We start from the raw sequence: 10,353 nt of genomic DNA, 5'->3' as shown, positions 1-10,353 counted from the left end.
GCAGCTGCAGGGAGGAGGGAACCCAGCCCGGGTCTCTTGCAAAACTCAGGAGCTTGGCACTCTCAGCAGCTGGGAATGCTGAGTTACCTGGATCCAGCTGCCACGTGGGGAGGGCGAGGCTGCATGAGAAATGCTGCTTCCTGGGAAAAGTGGTCCCAAGGAAAGGCGGGGGGACAAAGCAACCCACCTGCTCTCAGCCTGGGGGATGTCACCTCTGGCTGTCACCTCCCCTCTGCTCTCCCTGCAGGTGGAACAGCTGCAAACAGAACAAGCAAGGGGCCAACAACCGCCCGGTGAACCAGACACCCTCCCCCGAGGGGGAGAAGCTGCACAGTGACAGTGGCATCTCTGTGGACAGCCAGAGCCTGCATGGCCAGCAGCCACCCAGCCAGAGCACCCAGGGGCCAGGTAGGGCCAACTGGCTGCTGCAGGGTGGGCAAGGGGCAACCCCAGGAGGGTGGGCTTAACACCTCTTCATCCTCCCCAGCACCCAAGGGAGATGGGAACCTCTACACCAACCTGCCAGCCAGCAAGCGGGAGGAGGTGGAGAAGCTGCTGGGCAGCTCGGTGGAGGAGACGTGGAGGCAGCTGGCTGGGGAGCTGGGCTACAAAGAAGATCTCATAGACTCCTTCACCCGGGAGGAATCTCCTGCCCGGGCTCTCCTGGCCGACTGGTCCTCCAAGGACACGGCCACCCTGGATGTCCTGCTGGCCGCCCTGCGCAAGATCCAGCGCGGGGACATCGCCGAGAGCCTGGACAGCGACTCCACGGCCACCTCCCCCGTCTGAAGGGTGGCCCGGGGTGACCCCCCTGGGTCCCCCTTCCCCTTCACCCCCTCGCCTCTCCCGTCCCTGGCACCCAGAGCCCTGCAGGGGAGGGTGGGCAGGAAGCGGGGGCTCCCCGGGTCCCCCCGGTTCCCAGCTCTGTACGCACTGAGCTCCTGGCTTGGGTATCACCCCCTCCCCACGCCTCCCCCCAGCAGCCCCTGAGCAGGGTGGGTGCAGGGCTCAGGGCCACCCAAAGCCCACCTGTTGCTGGAGGGTCCTTGGCAGCCCCAGCAGGACAGACAGACACGGGGATCAGCATCTCTCAGTCCTCCTCTCTCTCCCTTCCAGCTTCTTCTCCTTCCCCCTCCAGGCTCTTGCTCCCACCCTTCCTCCTTGGCCCTCCCTGCCACTGTCTCCTGCTCCCCTCCAGCACCCTAAAAAAATCCAGCTGCTTCCCCCAAAACTGCAGGTGAAGGGCAGGACTGGGCTGGGGAGAGAGAGAGAACTGGAGCTGCTGTACTGGGAGCTGAGGAGGGGGCTGGTCCTACAGCTGGGCTGTGCCAAGGGGCTGGGTGAGCTGGGGGCAAGGACTTGGCTTCCAGCAGCCAAACCCACACTGTGAAATTTTTCAGGTGCATCCTCCCTCCCTGCATGCTCCCAAAAGCTGCCAGCAGCTGGTGAGGAGGGGCTGGGAGCACCCAAATGCTGGGGACCAAGGGTCTGGGTGCCACCACCTCCCCAGGGCTGGAGCTCTGGGGGCAACTCTGGAGGTCTCAAGGGCTGAAGAAGTGCCTGCCCGCAGTGGGGACATGGCAAAAGGGCTCTGCTTGTCCTTGTCCCAGTGTCCCCACACTGCACCAACCCAGGAGCAAAGCCACCCTGCCACTATGGCACTGTCCCTGCTCACCCTCAGACCTGGCTAGGGCTGGAGGTCCCCACAACCTGCTTGTTAAGGGCTCCTTCTCCTCCAGCACTGTGAAGAGGGGCTCAGAAACACCCCTGCCAACTCCCCTGTGGGCTCTTCACCTCCACCTGGGTGCAGAGTGAGTGCTGCTCACCCTGGGTGCACCAGCTGCCTCCCCATGGACAACCTTGGGTGGCCCCAGCACCTCCTGCAACCCTGGGGAGGAGACATCACCCAGAACCTCCGTGTCTCCAGAGCTATAAGTACATTTCTTTGCCATATCAGCTCCTCACCCAAGGGTGATGCTGGAGAGCAGCACTGGGTGGCTGAGCACCCTGTTCCCCTCGGGAGCTGCCACCACAGTCCTGGAGGGACGTTCCCCAACTCACAAGGACTTGGCTTTCAGCAGCCCAACCCACACTGTGAAATTTTTCAGGTGCATCCTCCCCCCCTGCATGCTCCCAAAAGCTGCCAGCAGCTGGTGAGGAGGGGCTGGGAGCACCCAAATGCTGGGGACCAAGGATCTGGGTGCCACCACCTCCCCAGGGCTGGAGCTCTGGGGGCAACTCTGGAGGTCTCAAGGGCTGAAGAAGTGCCTGCCCGCAGTGGGGACATGGCAAAAGGGCTCTGCTTGTCCTTGTCCCAGTGTCCCCACACTGCACCAACCCAGGAGCAAAGCCACCCTGCCACTATGGCACTGTCCCTGCTCACCCTCAGACCTGGCTAGGGCTGGAGGTCCCCACAACCTGCTTGTTAAGGGCTCCTTCTCCTCCAGCACTGTGAAGAGGGGCTCAGAAACACCCCTGCCAACTCCCCTGTGGGCTCTTCACCTCCACCTGGGTGCAGAGTGAGTGCTGCTCACCCTGGGTGCACCAGCTGCCTCCCCATGGACAACCTTGGGTGGCCCCAGCACCTCCTGCAACCCTGGGGAGGAGACATCACCCAGAACCTCCGTGTCTCCAGAGCTATAAGTACATTTCTTTGCCATATCAGCTCCTCACCCAGCACCCAGCTCACCCAAGGGTGATGCTGGAGAGCAGCACTGGGTGGCTGAGCACCCTGTTCCCCTCGGGAGCTGCCACCACAGTCCTGGAGGGACGTTCCCCAACTCAGCTACAGCTTTGACATCTCACTTGCCTGGAGCACCACGAGCTGTTTGCAGAGGCAGGACCACAAGGCCAGGTGGTGCTCAGCACCAGGACCACATCCCTCTGCAGCTCTGGACTCCCCCTTCGCCTCTGGATTCAGCCAGAAACTTTTTCCTGCAGGCAGAAGGTGATTTTCCTCCCCTCTTTCCGGAGAGAAGCCAGATTTGTAAATAGTATTGTGTCATTTTACTAACTGCTCCATGTTCCTACATCTGAGGGGGTGATGGTGCCCACCCTGGATCCTCTGCTCTTCCTCTCAATTTCTGGGGGTCCAAGCCTTCGGTCCCACCTCATTTCTGGCCTTAAAGACTCAATGGGGATGCAGATGCACACCCCAAAAATCACTGCAGCAGGTCCAGGAGGAACCTGGGAACACAGAGGGATTTGGCTGTTCCCAGTGGAGCTGCTGGGAGGAAGAGCTCAGCACTTCCCAAGGGACTGGAACCTGTGTCAATAGGATTGGAGTGCCCAGAGCCTTCAAAAGAGCTTTTGGGAATTTTGCCTCCTGTGCTGCAGAGGTGGAATCTGGATCTCCAGGATGGGATATTTGATGCCTCCTGCTCTTGTGCAATGAAAGAGCAAAGATCCCTTTGGAGGAGCAACTTTGGCCACTGGTTGCCCAGGCCAAACCCCTTGGTTAGAAACACTTTACAGGGCTCCAAGTCCAACATCCAACTCCTGAACCAATCCCATCACTAAAAACCCAAGGAAACTGCCCCAAATTTGCAACTCCAGCTTGCAAACCTCTGGCTGGGCCTCCAGCTCCTGCCAAACCAAACCATCCACAGGGATTCTTTTGGATAACTGTAAATGTTGGTTATTGTCATGTTGTTCCCATCAGTCCTTCCTTCTTTTTCTTTGGGTGAAGTGACTCAAATACAAACTAAGGGCAACTGGAATCAAGTGCCCAGCTGAAAAGCAAAACAAACTGCCCAGTTCAGCCTGACAAGCCAACCTGGCTGGACCTTTCCAGCTGGGAATTGTTTTTTTCTTCAGGACAATATTGCTACGGTCTCAGGTTTCAATTGCCAGAGTAAAGGGATTTCCTCAGGGCTGAGGAGAACTGAGACAACCTCAGCATCCAAAGAGAAGCCAGGGGATGTCTCGGACCCCTGGTTGCAGGAAATGAGGGAAAATTCTGAGTAAAAAGACAGAAAACAAACAAAAAAAGGAGGGAAAACCAAGCCAAAGTTAGTGCTCGTCGGTACGTTTTGTGTCCTTTTCTAACTCTTCTGTTGTGTGAAGAACGTGTGTTTCTCCACTCCCCCCCCCCTCATAGCAGTGTTGATTCCTTAGGAAGTTCCACAGTGAAGAAATAACCGTTGTAGAAGGAAGTAGGGGGGGTTTGTGGGGGGGTGTGAGCAGCATGAGGTGGGGGGCGAGGGGTCACTGTCCTGTGTAGCTGTTGGATGCCAATAAAGAGCATCGCTAGGTCGGCGTGTGGTTGGTTTGTGACTCCCTGCTTGGAAGGATGGTCTGAAGCCTTCAAGGGCCTGCCTTGCCTTTCTCCTTTCCTTTCTCCTTTCCCTTCCCTTCCTTTCCCCTTTCTCCTCTCTTCCCTTCCTTTTCCCTTTCCCTTCCCTTCCTTTTACCCTTTCCCTTCCTTTTCCCTTTCCCTTCCTTTTCCCTTTCCCTTCCCATCCTCTTATTTCAGCCTTATACATGGCAGGAATGGGAAGCCTGAGCTTATCTGGGTGGGGAAGGACTTTCCTGGGAGACTGGGATCTCGGCCAGGAAGGCAGTGGCAGGATCTTGGCAGGAGCCACCCCAGCTTGGGACAGGGGTTACACAGGGGATGTGGTGCTGGGAAGCATCCCAGCTCCTGGGATCATCCCCCACCATGCTCCTGATGTGCTTCCTGGGATAGCACTCCAGGAGAGACCTTCTGTGCTGGGGAAAAACCCCAGGAAGAGGGAGCAGCTTCTTCCTCCTGCCCTCTGAGCTACATCAACTGCTGTAGAAGAACATTAAAAAGCTCAAATCCTCTGATTTTGAAGCATTTGCTGTTTGCAAGGTCCCTATTTCTGCACCCTGCTGCTGCCCTCAGCACCCCAAGGTGCAGGATCAACCTCCCAAACCCCAAACAGAACCTCCAGCTGTGGGGAGATTCACTCTGGTGAGGACAAGTTCTTGGAAGGAGTCCAGGAAGGGCTTGGAGGGCTCAGACAAAGGGTGGATTTCTGATGCTAAACACTCACAAGGGGAACCAAATTTGAGGGGGAAAAGCCCCCAGGAACAGTGACAGGTGAAGCTTCCCTCAAAGAAGAGGTTGGCCCTTGTCCCAGGGAGCTTCTGGTGGCTCCAAGGAGGGTTTGTGTCCTCAGGGACACATGAGGGACCTGGTGCTGAAGGTGCTTGACACAGGATTTGGCCTGTGGGTTTGCACACAGAAGTATTTACACATCACAGCTTGTAAGAGACTGAAATAGGATGCTCAAATGTAGCTGCTTTTATTTCAGGCTGGCCTGGGTCCCTCCAAGCAGGAAACATAATGAGGACCAGGAGTGTGCACACACAGGAGTGTTCCCTATTTTTTTTTTCCAGGCTCCTGCACGGAGAATAAAGAAGGGAAAATAACTACAATCAATCCATTAGGGTTAATCTGCTTCCTCCTGATCCTCAGCCTCCCTTGGGAAGGAAGCTGGGATGGAAAAGAGGAGCAGAGCTGGGCTGTGGAGGGTGAGCTGGAGGGTTCCTACCTGCAGCACCCAGGAAGGGACCTGGAAAGGTGGGAATGAGCATCTCCCTCCCCATCATCCTCCCTGCATCCCAGACTGGGAGGAGAGGGAAGGAAGGAGCTTTGGGAGGTGATCTTGATGTGTGGGATCAGCTGCACTAGATGGTCCTTGGGGAGAACAACCTGATTTATGGTCAGTGCAGGAGAAGGAGGGGAATAAAGAACAATAAGAGCTGGAAAGGAGGCTGAAAGGGCCCTGGAAAACTTCCTTCCCCTTCTTTATGGGAGCCTGGGGAGGGAGAGAGTGGCCTCCTGCTTCATCTGGAATCTGCTGTAAGGAGCTCTAGAAGGGCTGGGGGGTGGGAGGTGGAAGGGGGACAGCCTGGAGCATGGGGACAGACCCCTGCTGGACCCACACACCCCCTCTGGCCACTGGCACCTCCAGCAAAGAGCCACCAATTTGCTACAGCCCTCCTCAGCCCCAGCAGGAGGCCTCAGACAACCTCACCAGTCAGCAAGAAAAAGGAAAAAATACATTTAAAAAAAAGCCCAACAAACCCCAGGATGCACCAAGATGGTTTTGGTTCAACTTTGGGGAGCTGGAACCTTCCCTTCATGGAGGGATAAAGCTGGGAACAGCAGAGCTTTGCAAGGGAACCAGCAGCTCACAAACTCGAATCCCACCTGGATTTCTTCCCCATCCCTGTCTGCCCCCAGAAGAGAGTCAAGAAAGCAGGTTCCCCTGGTGATTTGGCCTGGATTTAGGGGGGGCAGCTGGCTGCAGGGAGGGAGCACTTGGAGGTGCTTCACTCCCAAACCCCATGGAGACACAACCTGCCCCACAACCAGCCCCGTGGTCCCTGCCCTGCCCCAGACACAGGGGCAGCCCCATCTCCCCCCTCTGCACCCCCAGGCAAAATCTGCCTCCCATATGCTGGTGAGAGCCACATTCCCAGATAATGGAAAGCAGGTCAGGAGCAAAGCCAGGAGCCTTGGGGAGGTGGCCACGAGCCAGGGAGGGGAATAGCCCTTCCCTGAGGTTGCCATGTGGGCACAGGGGCTGCTCAGAGCCCTGTGGGGTGGGGGGGGGAGGTAACAGCCTCCAGGAGAGCAGCAGGGCAGGGATTCTCTGTTCACCTGCTCCTGGGTCTTCTTTTCCAGCCCCACAGCCCAGACCAGCAGCTGAACCAGGATTGGGAGGTGCTGGTTTAACCCAGGAACACTTCCCTGCTGCCCAGGCTCTGGGAAAACCTGCTTGGTCCAAACCCTGAGTAGCTCTGGAGGCTCCAGCAGAAACCAGGGCTGTGCTTGGGGCAGGACAAACCAAACTCAGCATCAACCTGGCCCAGGATAAACCAGGCTCAGGATAAACCTTGCCCAAAAGGCAAGGGGACAAGCCAGGGGGTGAGGAAGGGGCAGAAGCCACACATCCAGGTGCCTGGCAAGGCAGGGGTGAGAAGAAAGGTCCCTGCATCTCAGGGTGGGGTAGGGGACACAGAGGAGTGGGACACAGAGGAGTGGGACACAGGTGTCCTGGCACAGGTTGTCATGGGACAAGTGTGCCTGAGCAGTGGCAGAGCCAACCCCTGCAGCCACCTCACTCAAAGCCACCCCTAATTCATGCACCTGAGAGATACCACACCTCACTCACCTGGGAAGGAGGAACAGCTCTGCCACCACCAGCAGGGACAGGCAGGGGAGGAGAGGGAAGGGAGAACTCTGACCTTCCTCCTCCTTTTCTTCCTCTTCCTCTTCTTCTTCTCCCCCCAGGTCTCCCCCAGGTGAAGCTGCTTCACCAGGGCTGGGTGCAACCCATGAGAGGTGCTGCTTTAATGGGTGGGACCTCCTTGGGTGGAGTAAGGAGAGGTCAAGCAGCCCCAAATGGTTGCATCTGGGGGGAGATAACAAGGGGAACAATGTGAGAGGGGACACAGAGGCCAGGACAAGGCAGTGTGTCCCCCCCACCCCAAGCACGTGCAATTCCTGTCACTGCTGCTAAATCATCTCAGCAAGAGCCAGCACAGAGGGTCTGTGCAAGGTCTGGCACAGGGGGGATGAGATGTTGCCCCCGAATATACTGAGAAAACTCATCTCCAACAGCAGCACAAGAATGAGGGTGCAAAGGGAACCCCAAAAGGACCCCCCTAACTGGGTGAGCTGCAGGGTACATGGGGGTAAAGACTCAAGGTTTCCCTCCAAGCATCACTCTCAGATGCAAAGTGCCACCAGGGCAGGGGTTGGCTTCCTCTGAAGCTGAAAAGAAGCCACCTGGGTCTGGAGCTGTGGGTTTGTGCTGGCAAATAGACCTCAAACTGCCAGCTGGGAGCAGCAGGAGTAGCCAAATCCCCCCATGGAGACATCAGAGCAGCTCCCTGAAAGTCCATCCTGCTCCCATGAAGGGCTTCAGGCTCTGCACAGCACCCTGGTGCTGAGCAGTTGAGTAGGAAACTTTGCCAAAGGCTCATTTCCCTGCTCTTTTAGTGATTTCCTTTCTTGGAGTATGAAAGGGGAAAGGGGGAACGATTTGGAGAGCCTGGGAGAAAGTGGTGGGGTTGGTTTCCTTCCAAAGGCAGCTGAAGACAAAATCACTGAGAGCAGGAAAAAGCCTCCAAGGGGTCTGGAAGAATCGACTTTCTCCTGTTTCCAAGGGAGGATGGGGCAGATGTGCGAGCTTTTCCTTCCCAGGCACACCAGGGATGGGATCCAGCCAGGACTCTGCTGCTTCAGAAGAGGCTTCCAGGGTCCTTTGCTCCCTCTGTGAACACTTACACCTTGTCTTGGGAAACCTGCACCACTTGGGAGCAAAAACCAGGCTGAGAAGGATGGTAAAGAGGTTTTCATTCCCTTGAAAGGTGAAAAAAACACCCCATGCAATTCCTTCCAGTTCATCAGTTCCCCTTGGCCATTGGTTGGTGACTCATTTTCCCCATCTGAAAAGCAGAAGGAATAGAAATCCTGAGATCCCTGCTCCCAGGTTGAGCTTCTTACTCATTTTGAAAATAAATATTTAATGGTTGCTTTCTGTTCCTTTGGTTTTCCTCTCCAGCTGCTGGGTGCTGGAAATGTCTCTTTGTTTTAGGAACAACAACAACAAAATAAAAGGGAATCAAATTTTCATGAGATGCTGAACGAGCCCGTTCTGAGCGAAGCCAGGTTTGCAAAAACTGCCAGATTAGATCCTTAGAAATACAGATTTCTGGTTTTCTAACTAGGGAGGCTGGGCCAGGTGCCAAGCAAACCGTGGGAAGGCAGCAAACAGTGGCCAAACACTCCTGCATCTTCTCCCTTCCCAGCCCTGGACACATCCCCTCCTCGGACAGACGCTGAGGAAGGACCTGGTGATTTTTGCAGCTTGGCCTTCAAAACCAAAGCAAACCTTGGTGCAGCCACATCTTCCCAGCTTTCCACATCACTCTGTGTCCCCTGTACCACCAGGGCTGGGTGACCACCACGCCAACCTCCTGAAAAAAACACCCCAATTCTCACTAATATCCATCAAGCTTGAAGACTGAAAACGAAGTCACTGCTGCCAGGGGTTTGCTCAGGTCCTGAGCAGGGAGGAAAAACCTCCTTCCCTGCAGGTCCAGCCTGTCTTTAAGCTTAAATCCATCCCACACATATTCTCCCACCCCCCCATTTCCCTTGTGTGGCTCCATAGCTGGAAGGGTTTTGTTCCATCTCTTGGATTGCTCCTGTTTTTCAGCCTGGAATAATCAGGGGCTTTTATTTCTGGAGAGACACATTTCTGCTCCGACCCTGGAAAATACCCAAGGCAACTCTGCACACAAGGTCAGGAAAACCAGAGGCGTAAACCAGTGGCAGAATCTGAGGGTGGATAAATTCCACCAGCAGCCCCAGCCCAAACCCCAGCTGGGTTTTTCCAAAGCAGCCCCAGGGAAGCAGCATCCCAGCCACGCGCCGGGACACACGTGGGTCCCTCCTGCCCCTCTCCCATCCCAGTCACCCCAGGTCAGAGGCACTGAAATGACCTCTTTTTTTTTTCTTGGGGGGCTCCAATTTGGTGCAAACTTGAAGTGTTCAGAGGATGGAGCAGGTGCTGGGGGGGACACAAGGATCCCCAGCACGGTGGGGGAAGCCTGGGCTGGGTGGGGGTTAATCAAGGGAATGAGATCGTTGGGAAATGGATGAGAAGGGGAAGAAAGTCACCCTGGAAATGCCCAGCTGAGGTGGGTATGGGACCCCAGCACCCACAGATCCGCCCTTGAGAGAGAGAGGACAACCCATTGTCACCACCCCATCCCCCCCCAGGCTCTGGGGTCCTTCCAGATGTTCCTTTCCTCTCCCCCCTTCACCTTTGCTGCTCCCACAAGTGCTGCTGGAAGAGGAATAAAAAGTGAGGGGGGGTGTCAATGGGGTGTCAGGGTCCTGTGCTGTGCCCAGGAGTGTCTCTGGGGCTGGGGGGGTTCATGTGCTGCCTCCTGCCCAGCTCCCTTCTCTGAAGAGAACCCAGGTTAAGGGCACCCAAGGTGGGTGAGCTGGGCAATCATCACCCTCCTGCTCCCCAGGGCTGGGGGAGAAATACATTTGGCACCTGCAGACACTGTCCTGGGGGGGTGTTCCTCACAGCCAGATGTCTCTGGGACCACCCCCCCATGGGGCAGGGCTGCCTCCCCCCCCCCAGCCATGAGCTGCCAACCCACCCACCCATTTCCTTCCAACAAGAGCCTCAATTTTACACTTGAAGTGAAAAGGATTGAAACCCTTGTGGTGGAACCCGGGCTAAAAGTGCCCTGGGAACTGCCCTGGGCAACCAGATGGGTTTGTTCTTTGGCTTAAAAAGCACAAAACCCTAAAGACGTGTGTGTGTCCCCCCCCTGCCTCCATCCAGCATTTCA

General features: G+C 56.2%; 2 protein-coding genes across 2 annotated transcripts in view; both read left to right on the top strand.

The window, feature by feature from the left end:
* Nucleotides 1–789, top strand: part of NGFR (nerve growth factor receptor) — a gene marked incomplete at its 5' end in the record, with an annotated part of 7,470 nt that extends 6,681 nt beyond the window's left edge. Inside the window, 2 exons of the mRNA XM_010001037.1 lie at nucleotides 184–408; nucleotides 488–789. Of these exons, the coding sequence (XP_009999339.1) occupies nucleotides 184–408; nucleotides 488–789 (527 nt within the window). The remainder of the gene's footprint in view (nucleotides 1–183; nucleotides 409–487) is intronic.
* Nucleotides 790–5,150: 4,361 nt separating this feature from the next.
* The window catches only part of NXPH3 (neurexophilin 3), a 38,453-nt gene continuing 33,250 nt past the window's right edge, over nucleotides 5,151–10,353 (top strand). Inside the window, exon 1 of the mRNA XM_010001036.1 lies at nucleotides 5,151–5,171. Within this exon, the coding sequence (XP_009999338.1) occupies nucleotides 5,151–5,171 (21 nt within the window). The remainder of the gene's footprint in view (nucleotides 5,172–10,353) is intronic.

The sequence above is a fragment of the Chaetura pelagica genome, unplaced genomic scaffold (assembly GCF_000747805.2).
Source record: "Chaetura pelagica isolate M959 unplaced genomic scaffold, ChaPel_1.0 scaffold1106, whole genome shotgun sequence".
Taxonomy (NCBI): Eukaryota; Metazoa; Chordata; class Aves; order Apodiformes; family Apodidae; genus Chaetura; species Chaetura pelagica.
Note: the sequence above shows the minus strand (reverse complement) of the source record. Positions and strands in the feature narration are given on the sequence as shown.